The sequence below is a fragment of the Lissotriton helveticus genome, chromosome 12 (assembly GCF_964261635.1).
Source record: "Lissotriton helveticus chromosome 12, aLisHel1.1, whole genome shotgun sequence".
Classification (NCBI taxonomy): Eukaryota; Metazoa; Chordata; class Amphibia; order Caudata; family Salamandridae; genus Lissotriton; species Lissotriton helveticus.
Window position 1 is genome coordinate 102,267,018 of NC_136073.1, and position 15,776 is coordinate 102,282,793.

General features: G+C 41.4%; 1 protein-coding gene across 1 annotated transcript in view; it reads right to left on the reverse strand.

Annotated features, from left to right (window-relative positions):
• The window catches only part of LOC144797955 (vomeronasal type-2 receptor 26-like), a 39,886-nt gene extending 26,244 nt beyond the window's left edge, over nt 1-13,642 (reverse strand). The window contains exons 1-2 of the mRNA XM_078668760.1: nt 13,385-13,642; nt 12,614-12,702 (exon numbers count right to left, since the gene is read on the reverse strand). Coding sequence (XP_078524886.1) covers nt 12,614-12,702; nt 13,385-13,642 — 347 coding nt within the window. The remainder of the gene's footprint in view (nt 1-12,613; nt 12,703-13,384) is intronic.
• Nucleotides 13,643-15,776: the final 2,134 nt, after the last annotated feature.

Here is a 15,776-nt window from a genome sequence, read left to right on the forward strand (position 1 = left end):
AGCTATTATTTAAATAATGTATTTGATTTCTATCTGCCTCCCACAGGTATCCTTTTGGCCCTGATGGATAACCAGTTATTATTTAATGTATTTGATTTATTCCTGTCTTCCTTAGGGATAGGGGTGGGCGATATATTCTGTTTCTTTGCATTTTTGGCCACATATGTTACGCTTGTATTGAGGAGTACTGGTCAAATTCCACCAACCACCAGGGAGCAGATTTTTTTCTTATACGTGGCGTGCCTACGGTAAGATGCTGAGAGCGAACGAGATTTAGTGTCCCGTAGCACGATTTACGGTGTCACTAATTAAGATTTCTCCAACTTGGGCAATCGCTGGAGGGTGCAAACGTTCATGGTCAGAAAACCCCTGCTCAAGTAGAAAATCTATTTCAGTGGCAGAAAAAACAACTAGAGAAGATGTGGCTTCTGGCACGCCGCGAGGTGCTGTTCACGCAAAGTCATAGAACAAGCAACACAACGTGCCTATTTCTGCCTGTTTGCAGAATTCTGCAGAATCTTGCAAGGTTTTTTGTAATTCCACAGAAATTCATGGAGTAATTCTCTGCGAGCTCCACTCCAGGCCTACGTAGCGCTCCCATGAGCCTTGGAGCGACAACAGCTGTTATTAAACAAATCACAGCACGAGCAGCACAGCATGCATATTTCTGGACATTTGTGGAACTCCGTGGATTGTGGCAGAGCGTTTTTGTAACTGTAGATTTCCACAGAGTATAACTCCACGAGTTCCACCCAGGCCTACTTAGGGGGTCCCATGGGCCCTGGAGAGACAACAGCTGTTATTCAATTAATTTATCTGATTTTTGACTACCTGTTATGGGGGCTCATATGATCTGGAGTAACGCCACTTATTAATCAGTTAATTTATTAGATTGGTGCCTTCTTCCCATTTGAGTGTTGTCTACCCTTGAGGGACACCAGCTACTATTTACTCAATATATTCAATTTTGCCTGCCTTTCACAGGGGTGCTATTGGCCTTGTAGGGACATTTGTGATTATTTATTCAACATTAATAATAATATCCACATTTGTAAACATTTGTCTGTCTCCCAGCCCTGCCTCTGTCTTACCAGCTTTTATTTAATTATTTTTTCTATTTTTTCTCCCTTTGCTGCCTCCAGGGGTCAAATGGGCCCTTGAGGAACACGTGCTCTTAGTTAATTATTGTATTCTATGCGTCCCCTGCCTCATGGTTTGATCCGGTGAGTCACTATTTGTAGCGAGGGGGCTGAGTGATGTCATAATATATGTTATCCTAATTCAGAGAATGATGGATAGGGTAATTTTTCAACTAATTTGAAAATTCCTAAGTGGAATTTGCTCTATGTTATGTGCTGAATTTGTCTGGGGTTGCAGACTGATGCATATAGTCATTCAAGTATAATTGAGCACAATTATTAACATAAACTGAAGTTGCACTACTTGCATAAAGGTGTCTGATTCAAATTTAATGAAGAGAGATTTGTATTCATCCTGGCTGGAGAGCCCTAAGTGGAATATGATGTATCGTCACGATTGCCTGCCGGGCAGAACAGGACCAAAATATGGTGGCGGTGCCTTGCAGCCACTGCCATCCATATTATGATGAGTGCGGTGGGCATGCCTTTCCATGGCAGAGACTCAGCCATGGAAAGGCATTTGGGGAATGACTTTGGGGCCCGTTGGGGGCCACCGGGAGAAGTGGGGTGTGGTGGCTGCACTGGGGGGTACCTATGGCACCCCACTTCATTGCCATACACAAGGTGACAGGCACTGCGCCGTGCCTGTCACGTTGTGCATTGCAATGCACAACATGCACCTTTAACATTGAGGCGGGTGCTGTTTACAGCACCGCCCACCGCAATGTTAAAGGCAAGAATTCGCTCAACAGTGTGGTCGGCGCATCCTAATTTGCCTCGTGGGACGGCCGCACCTCTGGCGGTCTGTCCTGTTGTCCGTTACGGTGGCGGCCATCGTAAATGGGCCCTTAGTTTTTAAAAAAACATTGTGACTTCTGTGATCTGCAGACAGACTGAGCATTCTCCTCTTTTGTTATGTCCTTGAAACAGTTCCATGCGTTACATATCTCAAATAGCGCATTAAATCTATGATGTAGGTTTGGTGTGTGCTCGCAGTGCATGATTTTGGATATTTTTCTTCTTTTTTTAGGGCTAAGATGGGTTTGCTAATCAGAATTTTCACAGTTCATGGAATATGCCAATTCTGATTGGTCATTGATGTGTTAAGGGGCTGAAGGTTGTGACATATTCCATGGTTTGCTGTTTTCCAGTAGAGACTGTCTGTAAATTAAGTTATACCTCAAGCTTCGTACTAGGAAGCTGTCAAATCGAAGACGACTGTTCCCATCAGTTGTCGTTGTGTGTGGTGATGTTCTAGATGTCCATCTCCTATTAATATTGTAACATCCAAAAAATCTATCTTTGTGTTTTTATTGGTCAGGTTGAATCTGATGTCTGGTGATCTATCGTTTAACAACTGTGTGAGTTTGTAGGAGTTCCCAGTACAATACCAGAAGATGATGGTAATGTAAAGATCCTACGTGGTTATCATCTCTGCAAATGAGTTGTTATGATAGATGTAATGTTCCTCAGATTTTGTCAACTTTAGCATAAATAATGTTGGTATGTGATGTGGTCTTTCTCTTTTGTGGAGGTAATGTTTAACAATCTCTAGTCCTTCTTTCTGGGGAATAAATATATTGAGTATGAACAGAACGTGTCAATATGATTAATGAAGTTAGTTGTGTCCTGAATATATGATTTAGTAGTTCTTGGGACTGTTTTGAGGAAGAGATCAAACTATTTGGACAATGATTCCATGACAGGATCACTTTCAAAGATGATTGGTCTTACCAGTGGAGTTTTTGACTCTTTATATACTTTTTGTAAGCAGACATAAGACAAGAGTTCTGGGTGTTTTGTTAAGGTAGAATTCAAATTCTTGTTTGCCTATCCAACCATTTGTCCTTCCATTTCTGTAGTGATTTGGCTCAGAAACTCATGGAATCCTTCAGCTATGTCTTAGTATTTATTCTTTATAACTATGGTTCCCTCTTTATCTGCAGGATTTATGACTAACCTTCTGTTGTCTTTTGGTTTGAAAAGGGCATGTGCTTGTAGTTTTGAGAGCTTTGGTTTGTAATACTTTGATATTGTCCCCATTTAGTTATTAGCTGATAAAACTGTCATACAAACATGATAAGATATTCTGGTATTTCCAAATATGTGAGGTACAGAGGCAGACCTCCAGGGCAAGTCAGTTACTTCTTCTTACATGTGGGGATCATTTTCCTGACAATAAAGTTGAAGCCTAATTCAACAGAAAAAATGGATAGCTTTCATTTTCAGTTGCACAAAGTGACTTGGTCCTGATGGGACAAAGGAAAGCCTCTTGGGTATTATTGCTAATTATTCAACAGTTGAGACCAAATATTATATCATTTGATCCAGACTCTGTCCTATTCCGTGGGAAACCAACACCAAGCTCTAATTTCCCAAATTTGCAGAACAATACATCTTGTATGTTCATTACCGTATAACCCTTCTCATGGGTCTTGATAGTTCGTGGAAACTGATGAAGATATTTTCGAGAATGTGATGAATTGCTTTCGCGAACAACCTCTGAAACCTGTCAGTGACTATGGTTCTTAAGTAAACATATTCTTGTAAATGGGGATAAACAACTTCAAGTTTTAAGTATTTCTTGTCCTTCCCAATATTGATAAGCTGTGAATCTAGTGTAAATTCTCTAAATTATTCAAGTAGTTTTCTATTTTTGCTGGAAGTTCCTTACTCTCTGCTAAAAACTCACTGTTTTTTATCACCTTTAGTTTCTGAATTTCCAAAAGTCCTAACTTACAACTATTCTGGGCAGTTTCTATGTGGAGAATCAGTCAGTCACTACTGCATTTTGTGCCAATGCAATTAAAGTCTTATTTTCCCTATAAACCAAGTCTTTGGTAAAAATGACTGGGATGTTTTTAACTTGTAGACCAAATGGTACAGTGCCCATCTGTTCAATGAGGATATTAGCATGGAGTTCTGTGCATACATTTCTTTCTAAGTCTCAGTAGTTTGTCTGGCTAATTTGTTTTCTAGATGTGACTGAAGGTTTTGCACAGACAGGGAGAAAGAGTTGCAAGACGTTTTTCTAATATGGACTTCTGTGCAGTATGAGAAATCTTTTTCCGACATGACTTAAGAAGGTGTTGAGAAAGGAAAGGATGTGTCTCCCTGTGGAAATTGCCTCTGAGGATCACTGAATGATCCTTTTCATTCTGTTTGTCAGCCTGAACCAATACCCTCATGAGGAAAAACCTGCTTCTGGAGTTAAGTTAGCAGTGGCGTTGGTTTCTTGTTAAACAAAAAAGAGGGTTGACTGTAAGATCAATAAACAATACAAAAGTTCCTTTTCTGCTGTGTTTTAGAATCACTGTTTATTGAAAAACACACACAAATCTATTGCATCACATGCAGAAATCACAATATATTTTTCTTCTCTGTGTATAAATACATAAATGTATTTTTCTTTAGCTTTGGGAGAAAGGATTAAAAGAGAGTGCATATTTCAATACTCCAAATCCTTAAAGAAAAAAGAGACTATATAGAGCCTCCAACAGTGATTGTAAAATGAGTAGAAATAGACAGAGAATATTCATGAAATATGTATTCAAGTTCATTTGTTAAATGCACGCATCATTATCTGTCACTGGAACATATTATTACTTATTACGTTTAGCCATTGGGAAGGCACGAGTGGGGGGGTTTGGAGTCTCTACATCTCACTGTGAATGCCTTATTTCAAAGATATGGACAAAATGAGTTCTTATACCCTGTCTCCATGTATTTCGTTGTTTTGAAGGGTAACAAATATAATTAATTTAAATCATTTTGCAGATCATTATCCCTTGAAGTGAAATGTCGACTCATTTCAATTATTATCAATTCTAGGACCTCATACCGACAGGGACTTGGCGCAATGGACCTTGAGAGTGGAGGGAAATATGAGTTAACAATAAGTCTTGACACAAAACAATGGAATGAGGTAGAGTGACTTTAGGAAAAAGTGAGGGTTACTTCATAATGGTCACTTATATGTGGAACCTCTGGTGAACCTAGAGGAAGAGAGAGAGAGGAAGCCAGGTCATGTGCCCAAAAGCCAGCAGAGAACCAGCCCTCTGTTGTGCATGGCATTTGGCTGTGCGCAGCATGGAGCAAATCACAGGCCAGGTAGTTAACCAGGCCCTGCACTTAACCCCCTTTTGGTGGTCACCCACTTGCTACACACAATGTGTGGCCATGCGCAGCGGGGGCTTCTCCACCGAGCCTGGCCAGAGACCAGTACCTGCTATCTACCCCCCCCCCTGGGCTGCCAACCACCTGTTGTGCACTGTCACAGGCCCTGCACAGAGAGGGGCGGGATTCGTAGGGCCTGTTCAGAAGCCAGGCCTATTTCCAACCCTCCATTGGTTTCTAACCCCCACTTCACACAACTAGAGGCCATGCACAGCAAAGGGCCAGTTGTAGGGCCCAACAGCCAAACATAACTCATTTCCCAACAGGTATTTAGTTTTCTTTTTATTCTTTTGTGTTACCCCTGTATCAAAGAGGAAGATTCACCCCAATGGTACAGGGGTAACACACAAGCTAGACCTGATGAAGCTTGCACAGTACAGTAAAACCATTGGGGTGTACTTTGAGCAGGGACTCAATACTGAACATGAGTGCAGCACTCAGTACAGTAGTACCATCTGTCCAATTGTTTTTCACTTTTAGCCCCTGAAGGGTCACTGTGGGTCCCCCCCACAAGTGCTTGGGGCAGTACTGAAAAGACCAACAGGTAAAAAAGCTCCCTCAGCCAATCAGAGAACACTGTCTTCTGAATGTATGATATTGCTGAGCTTCTTTGGGACTCCCGCGGGACCAACAGTCTGATGTACCTTTTTTTTTTAAACCCGCATGACCACTCTGAGGACCTCTAATGCAAATATCCAAGAAACAGCTGAATGGGTTTTACACCAAATAACACAAATTATACTTAGCTGAGTAAAGTTCTAACTTTTTGTCAAATTTTGTACAATTCTGTTCCGGGTCTATTTCTGTAGTTCACTATTTCTATGGAAACTCTGATTGAATCCTGGGAATTTTGTTGAACGGGTGGTACTCTGGACTGGATTTAGAGATGACATATTTGTCATCTGGAAAGGGGATGAGAAATTTGACTGTGAGTTCATTGGCAATCTCAACAACGAGTACAACCTTCGGTTTACCAGACATACCATTCGGTCCAAAATGTAATTCCTGGACATTGAGCTTACAATCTAGGATGGCAAACTGAACACTAAGCTTTTTCACAAACAAAGTGCTGGCAACAGCCTTTTGAGTCCCTCCAGTGCTCATCCATCTAGTCTGATTTATAGCATCCCTTATGGGGAACTTATGTGTGCTAAATGCAATTGCAGTACCACTGAATCCTTTGAGAAAAGAGAGGCTATCATGGGGCAAAGGTTCAAGGAGAGGAGGTACAGCCAGAAAGTTTTTGCTCAGGACAGTGCCAGGGTTGATTTGGCCCCAGAACACAACTGCTACACCCGAGTAGGAATCCCAAGGATGGGGAACTTAATTATGTGAGATTTATTTCCACTTACTCCAATCAGCCACTCAACTTTAGGCGGTTTTCCAACAGGAACTGGCACATACTCTAAGCAGATGGAACACCAGCCAAATACATATATGATGCTCCACAAATCACTTTCAGAAAGTGTACGTCCTTTATGGACATTCTCAGTTATAACTGGGTCACACTGCATATTGAAAGTAGTGAAAGACATAGCGGATGAGGCTTCTTCTGCAACATGAAGTGTAAGGCATGCAGTAGTAGTTTCAGTTGCAACTGCATCAAAATCCTCAATACAAGGAAATATATAATTAAGAAGATCTTTACATGTAACACTCAGTACTATGTCCACTGCCTCATTTGCCCTTGTGGAAAATTGTACATTGGGAGCTCAATGGACTAAACAAAGAAACGTGCATTGGAGCACCCATGAGAAATGCGACACAATGACCACCGGTCCTGGTAGCACAACACTTAGCAGAGATACACTTTCAAAATGAAAAACTCCCCAGATTATTGGTTATTGAGGTCATTGAACAAGACATGAGGGGAGGCAACAGGGAACACATATTGCTTGAATAATGTGTCCAATCCCAACTTTGTGCTCACATTGAAAACTTCCAACTCCTAGACAATCACCAATCTGGCACTGTAAATCATGACAACCTATTATCAATTCTGGAACACAGGATGGGCTTCTCTGGTCTGGTGCTACAATGGTTCTCGGCCTTCCTCCACCACAGATCTCAAAGAATAAAGGTGAACCACTCACTATCCCAGCCCACACCTGTATCCATGGGTGTCCATCAAGGGTCCGCCATATCCGCAAATACTATTCAACCTATTCCTGGAACCTCTTGCAAATGCACTAAACTTAATGAATATTCTCTTCTACATGTATGTAGACGACACACAACTTTACCTGAAAATCTCCTCCCCTGACAATCTCACATCACTCAACACTACCCTCATGAACACTCAAAACTGGCTAAAGTAGAACCACCTCCTACTCAACACTTCCAAAACTGAATTTTTGATCATTTCTCCTCCGAATCATACCCCTAAGGTGGACCTCTGGTTGAACCATCTCACTGCCTTCAACAGCCCCCCTGTCATTATTGATACAGCCAAATCACTTGAAATCACCTTGGACAAACACTTAAACTTGAAGAACCACATTAGTAGGGGTGGGTGGAATTTGCAGAATTGTGTTACGCAAACGGTAAAAAATCAACGCGAAGACACAGAAATTCCGCGAACACGTGGAAGTGCTTGTTCCCAATGCTTTTTTTCTGTTTGCAATCGCTACTTGCGTGCTCGCGGGGAAATATCTTGCGAACACGCATTTTGAGAGCGCGAACAAGCAAAAAATGTCGGCCTATTTCACATTCTCCGCGGAACGCAAAATTACCCAAATTCCACAAACGGAATGGAATTTACTGCCCAGGCCTACACATTAGTTATGTTTGTAAGGGTGCGAATCACCTGATGAGACTACTAAGGCATCTCAAACTTTCCGCCCACAAACTGACTTCAAGCAGGTGGTTCAAGCGCTGGTTCTGCCAAGGATAGACTATGGCAGTGCTACACTATGTGGCCTCCCGCAAATCACCTTGGCACCCCTTAAGGCTATATTGAAGGTGGTGGCCAGATTGACCATAGGCATAAAAAGATCTGTGCACATTTCCCCAGTTCTAAAATCTTTAAACTTGTTGCCTTTTGATGCAAGAATACAGCTAAAGATTGCCTGCCTGACTCACAAGGCCCTCCATCTCAAAACCCTCAATTACCTATGCCAAAAGCTAGAACTATCTGGAGGTGGTAGACCCTCAAGAAGTGCAAACACCTTCCTTCCTAAACCACAGATATTTCGCAAAAGGAGAACTTGTCAAAGAGCTTTCTCTGGCTCTGCTCCACGGATCTGGAACTCTCTCCCGCCTGAAATTTGCAGAATCACCTCCATTGTTGCCTTCAAAATGGAAGTGAAACGATTCCTTATGTGTAAGTTCTTACCCTAATTTGGCTCTTTTCATTTGCTTGAAGATACTGGTCTTATACCTTCATCTTTTGTACTGATTTTTTTTTATCCCCTGTCTTAATCTTGTCTTCCCCTCCCATTTCCCGCTAGTTTTGTTTCTTCAACTATTGTACTTCTTTGTGGTAACCTCTGTAACTCTTGTCTTTGATTTGTATTTGACGATTACCTGACCATTCTTAATTGTGAAGCGCTCTGATATCCTTTGGGATCATGTATGCGCTATATAAAACTTTATAAATAAAAAAAAAATCCAGGCTGAGATCATCTTCATGCATTTTTGGAAGTTGATCTTTGTTGAGCTGGGGTCCACTGACAATGAGAGCACAAGTTGCATGTCATCAGCGTTGGAGATGATGTTGATGTCATGTGACCTGATGATAGCTGTCGCATATAGATGTTGTAGAGGGTTGGGCTGACAGATGAACCTTGGGGAGCACCACAGATGGTGCACTTGGATTGCGATGTGAAGGGAAGGAGGCAGACTCGTGGGTGCATCCCATGATAAAAATGATTGTGTCATCTGTCACAACAATCTGGCATAAGCGATCAATGAGAGTGTGGTGGGGGACAGTGTTGAAGGCTGCGGGGCGGTCAAGGACGATCAGGGTGGCTGATTCTCCTCTGTCGTGTATGGGTCGGATGTCATCTGTTGAGGTGATAAGAGCTGCCTCGTTGCTGTGGTTGATTCTGAAGCCTGATTGGGAAGGGACCAGTAGGTTGTTTAAAATGGTAATTTATCAAGTGGAACTGGCAGGATAGGAATATTAAGTAAATATGTGTATAACAGCTGTTCTTATTTTCACCAGTGGTGTATTTTAATTTGTTGAGAAACCATCTTTCCTACATCTAATGAATATTGGAGCTTTGCCTTACTGCTTCCAACATGCATACACATGTAGAGCCTTATTTAAAGGATGGCAGTTAAACAGCTGCATCACAGGATATGCAGAACTAATATCTTTTCAAACTGCCAGTTCAAGGGGAGTCACATTTTGCTTTTGCGGTTGTTAGCTGCTGATTCAGGGACTCCTGACTCACCACAACTTACTCCATTCCAAAGTTCCCTCTTTAACGTACTTCCCCTAGGACTTCACATTATTGGAGAGATGTACAAAAATTTTATTTTGCATTTCCTAAGTCAGGATTCCATAGATATCGCTATTTAGTAAATGTAAAATGATATGTACCAAATTTGCGATTTACTGATAGGGATTCCTATAGCGTTGGAAACACTATTAGGAAATCGCAAAAAGGAAATGCTCTTGCATTCCCATCAAAATAGGAAATTACAATTTAGAAAATACAAACCCAAGGTGCCTGTGGCCTTAAGAAGGCACCCTGATATTCGTAAGACCTCATTTATGAGGCTGGTCGTCACTTTAACGCCACTGGTGCGTCACAAAAAGTGACGCACCAGGGGCATAAAAAATGCACCTTGTTGCGCCATATTTACAAAGTGACGCATCTAGGTAGATGCATCACTTTGTAAACCACTGTGCCACATTATACCTGCGCCATGTATAATGTATGCAAGGGGGGCATATTGACGCAAGAAAGGGTCGTAGAAGTTACGCAGTGAAATCTATGAGATTTCACTGCCCCACTTCTAGGACACAAATGCGTCAATTTCTTACGCCTGCCTCACAGCATGCGTAAGACTGACGCAGGATACATTGCTGGAGTTGCGTCACTTTTGTGACGCACTCCAGCAATGCGTCACTTTTGCGCCATACAGATACGTCTGAAATACTGACGTATCTGTAACTCCTTGCGCAATGATGCGTCATACTGTAAATATGACGCATCATTGGTGTCGCAAGGAGGGCGCAGTGAAAAGTGACGCAGCGCTGTTTTCACACAGCGATGCGTCACTTTTCATAAATGAGGCCTGTAGTGCACATCTCAATGTACAAATGCTCTAGGGGCATATGTGCACTTCATATCACATTAACAAATGTATTTTCAAATGCATTTTTAAATTTTGCACAAGGTTACTATTGGCTTTGAGTCAATGTTAATAGAATTACTTAATTGCCCAATTCGCATTTAGGAAATGCCTTACACATGTGCTTTAGGAATCTCAAATAGGTAATCCCTATTTGTGATTTCCTAAATCACGGTCACAATTTGCTATTTCTGCCTTGTTGAAATCACAAATTGCACCCACGATTTGGTCTTTGTACATATCAAAAGGCCATTTAACTCTCCCTGTCCCTTTGTGTATCTATCCAGTGTCACCGCCCCTTCTGACTATACAGCTAAGAATCTGTTCACCTTCCTCCGATTCACTGTTTGTGGATGTAGACTGAATTTGGTTCCTGGGAACCCAAGAACTGCATTAGGCGTTTTTCTAACAAGCTGCCATTTTTTCTCCCTCTAGATCAGGTAACATCTTCACAGCTTCATGAAGGAACACAAACATTTACTTGCTGCATTGTCGTGAACGTGCAGCCAATGAAAATGGCATTATAATGGTCAGCCTAATTTGTCCTCCAATCACCACCATTTTTGTTCATACTTAGGGTCCTAATGACAAAGCCAATGGGAGCTCCCCCATCAGGTACTCCTTCTAAACATATTTTAAAAATGGGTCTTGTAAAGATAGAGGAGGGTGTAAGGGGCATCTGCTATTTTTGATGAATGTTCAATAAGAGACCCCCTCCAACTGAGCCCATCAATGAAACCTTTTTTTGATAGATTGTGATGTGGTCCTACGTTGGTACTGGCATGTGGATGACCATGTAACAGGTCTGTGAATAACAATACAAATCTTACATTGTTGGTTTTCTATGCAGTTTGCAGGCCAAACAACATAACACTGCCTCTTTTCCACCACTAATTTCAATCTTTTGACCTGGGAAAACCTACCATACTAGAGAATGTTGCACTCAGGTGTGATATATGGTGTCCATCTGTGCTACTTCTGTTTCTGTGCATCAACAACTACATGTAATTTTATCTCGCAATCCCAAGGTGAAGATAGGTGTGCAAATCTATTAATGAAAAGAGCTTACCAAGTTAAATATTTCGACATTCATATTGGTCACCAACCAACTTCGCTCTCATCAGTCACAATCATAAAGTTTGTCCAGACACTACTCTTTCTATTACATTTGCCACCAAAAACTCTTCGAGCCAAATCTCAAGGCACCATACACGTTTTTGAGTTTAGTTTGGAATTACAGAGTAAAGGATCCTTATTCACATACCTGCCATGGTGTGAAATTGCTGAGGTTGGCACACTCATTATGAGTGAAGGGCCCGTGTCTTGGCACACAGGAATGCATGTTGTGTAAGGCATGTGCCACAGCATAGATAGCATTGTAGATATTATAGGTGATTCTTTGGTCATAGTCATTTTTTTGCTCCAGTTTTTCTGCTCCAGTGCACCAGCCTGTACTTTTAATGCCGCTATCTCTTGAAGTCAGATTACTGGTTTCCCATTGGCATCCGAAGGCATCCTCCCAGAAGAGTTTAATAAATACATCACTGGGTGATGTGAAAGGATGAGCTTTGAGGAAGAAGTCTTCCATCCCTGGTACTTTACCCTCCTTTGCAGTCAAACCAAGTGAGCCACTCATGATGTTGCCAAGTTCAGCGCTGGCGGTAATGGTGGTAGTGAACAATGCATCACTAGTAATCCACAACTTCTCAGCGACGTTTTCTCTGACAAGCGACTTGAGCACTGGAAGCAGGTAAAGATGATTACAAAAGGCCAAGATGACATTGACTGAGGATCTCTTGACTACATCACTGATCACAGTGTTTCTATTGGCGGAAGGGCTGATGGGGACAGTCTCATGGAATGCTATGCAGATTCCAGATGCCAAGAGGTTCTCTTTCAAAACTTGCGAGCCCAGAGTTCCATAGTCATCCTCACCAGAGAGAAGCCCCACCCAGGTCCAACCAAAGTTCACCACCAGCTCTGTGAGTCCATATGCCTGAAAGTAGTCACTAGGGAATGTCCGTAAAAAAGATGGAAATTGAGCTTTGTCACTTAGCAGTGGAATTGATGCAAAGTAACTGACCTGTGAGATAAGAAAAAGCAACTCAGATTTAGGCAAAAAAAGCAAGATGTTCAAGAAAACCTGGCTTTACCTGACATCATAGACAAAGAGCAACTTTGAATGGCTATTTTAATATTTCTTTTAACTGAATGTTGTATTTTTTTAGCACATTATCTGATGCAAAATCTTTTGTCAAACCCATTTGTCATCTGCATTGGCATTTATGGAGGATTGAGTGCAAAGAATTGATGATATTGAGCTTAGCAAATATTCAACTAGGGAAAATAATCTTCCAGAAGAAAAGTATCCAGATCAGGAAGAATGTATATTCATAACACATTTCTTACAAAACATCACATTGACATGTTCGTTTAAGAGGTTTTGATGGGCTAAATAACTCTAGTCTAATAAGTGGGACACACGTCATCCTAAGCAGATACCAAAATATAACTACTATTATTACCCTTGATTACAACGCTCTTGTTTATGTATGTCTGTATTCTATCAATGAGGATATGATATGTGAATTATTTTATAATTTGCAGAGAAATGGGATTGGAGTAGAGGCTTTGGGTTTGGGAAGTGAAATGAATGAATCTCCAGCCAAGTAATAATTGAGACAGTAATGATTAGGGAAACCTTACAAACATCCTAGTAAGAACTGCATATCATTGCCTCTAAGTACTTTCCCCTCACCCATTACCTGTGGCATCCTATAGAGTCCCAGAAATCTGGCCATTGAAAGTGAGGAGGTAGAGATAGATTCCCCAATGACTGCAGTCATTACAGACTCCTTCTGGCACCGGTAGTTCAGGATGGGCTTTCCTCTACCTGTTAACAGCCAAGCAGTCCCCTGCAAACTTCTTTGTACAGATAGACATGAATCAAATATCTGGAATCCCAATGTGATATTTGGAAGTAAAGCCTGATGTTTGTTGATTTCAATGATGGTGAAGACCATGGCTTGAACCCAACTGTATGCCATAATGTAGAATCTGATGAGGAATGATAAAGAAGGAGATACATGTTAACATCTCAATTGGTAACCTTTCTTTGTATAGTTTTCATGGACCAGCAGATATTTCTAGATTGATTTTAACCATAGAACTAGTACTTAATTTGCATCCATAGTTGAGATATTCATGGATTGTAAAATTTGCAGTTGCTTATGCAAACCCTGTATACCAAAGAGTACTAATACTTGCAAATTATGTTATTATAATGTGTTTACAAGAGGGTAGAAGTGAGGCGGGCAAAGTTCTGGTATCCCCTCCAGCAACTATGCAAAGTTTGTCAAACTTTCTAAGGTCTTAAAGGGTGAAAACATCTGACTTTATTGGTCCTTATCAACAACAGGAAACTATTCCCACATCTGTGGATAGCAACCGGTGGACTTGTGTGCTTGATAACTGTCTGTCATCTCCGGGACACCAATCAAAGTGCAGACTGATAGCCACCTTGCCTTGCTCTTTCATATGTTTCTCTTACTTGTCGAAGGAAATCATCATTGCTGTTGGAACAAGTGCAGAAACTTAACCATGGTAAAATTTTGACAAGCTGAAAAACTTTCTCAACTTTTCCAAGTGTGAGGTTCCATGCTGGACTGGCCGTAGCGGGCACCGTGTGTTTCTCTGGTAGGCCGGAAGGGTGGGGGCCAGTTTTGTACTGGTGATGGTCGGTTTTGTTGCTGGGGGCTGGTTTTGCAGCAGTGCTGCAAAATTGCACCTTTGTAACAATAGCGCAGCAGGAGTGTTCCAGCCCTGGCAGTTATATATGACTGCCCCCTCCCCAGGGGGCTGGTTGGACGTAATTATTTTCAACTTCAAGTAAACCAAAACTAAAGAACATTGTATTACCCAGGTCAGAAACCTAAAACTACAATCTTTCAAGGTGTCTGTTTCCAGGCACCTAAAAGAAAAGATGGACGAAGACAAGAATGCAAACAACCTGGACCAGTGTTGGCTATATAAGAGTCAAACAGCAGGAAACCCTGTGTCTTGCATCACACTACAGAGCACCAAAGCTACTCTGATCGATTCCTCCATGTGCATCCTCTCCATGCCTCATCTCGGCCAATTCATGTACACAAAAACATCACCAGAATGCACACAGCTTTCCCACATCCAACTCACTTGTCACCTCACACTGCAAGCATCCTGAACTCTTTGAACTTCATGCTGAATAATGCTCATGCTACACTCTAAAACCATGCATGAAGATGACAGAGCTACTAAGATATGACACATTACTGCTCGCTCCCTGTGCTGGTACACTGTGTGTTGCCTAGCACCAAGGCAGGATTGTTTTGTACAGAAAGGGGCACATCAGTGATATTTTTTCCTCTTTCTCTGTGTGCTGCAGAATGCAGCACAAACATACAAATGGGAAATAACGAGGAGAAATAAAGATATTTATCCTCATTATGCTGCTCTTGGGTTGGTGTACCAATCGATGCAATACCAGGTTTACTGACCTCGACTGTTTTTATTTGATTGTATTTGTAATAATCTTTGAAAATGTATTTTTAAACTCTTTTTAATATGAATGTACTGAATGCAATTTTGGAAATGCGCTTTTGCACTTTTTGTATGGAATGTATGTCTTTTTATGATTTTATCTAAAATCGAATAAAGTATTTTGACTGACTGACTGACTGACCTCAGTAAGTCTGAGATTGCATCAAAATCTTTGGGTGGATGCATGGTAAAGCCCATTCTCCATCCATAGAATGCCTTATTTGTGGCGTTGCTTGGCTTAGTAAACTGCACTTATGAGCTTGCATTACCTTATATCACCATGTGTGATCCAAGGGCACTGTAACTCCTTAGTTAATCTGCCCCCTGGGTCATAGCAACCACCATGCATATCTTCAAAATCATGGTAAATCAACCCTAAAGTAGCAACACTTCAGAAGCATGCAACTGTCAACTACTTTGAGACTCCCCCATGCCATTTTTCTAAGCCAAATAGACCATCATGGCCTACCTTGTCTACAAGTACCAGGCCAGGCCTAAATGCTTAGATGTGTAGATTTATCTCTGCAGTCTATGCCAGTCATTGGGGAAAACATCCTTCTCAGTTAATTCAGTTCAGTT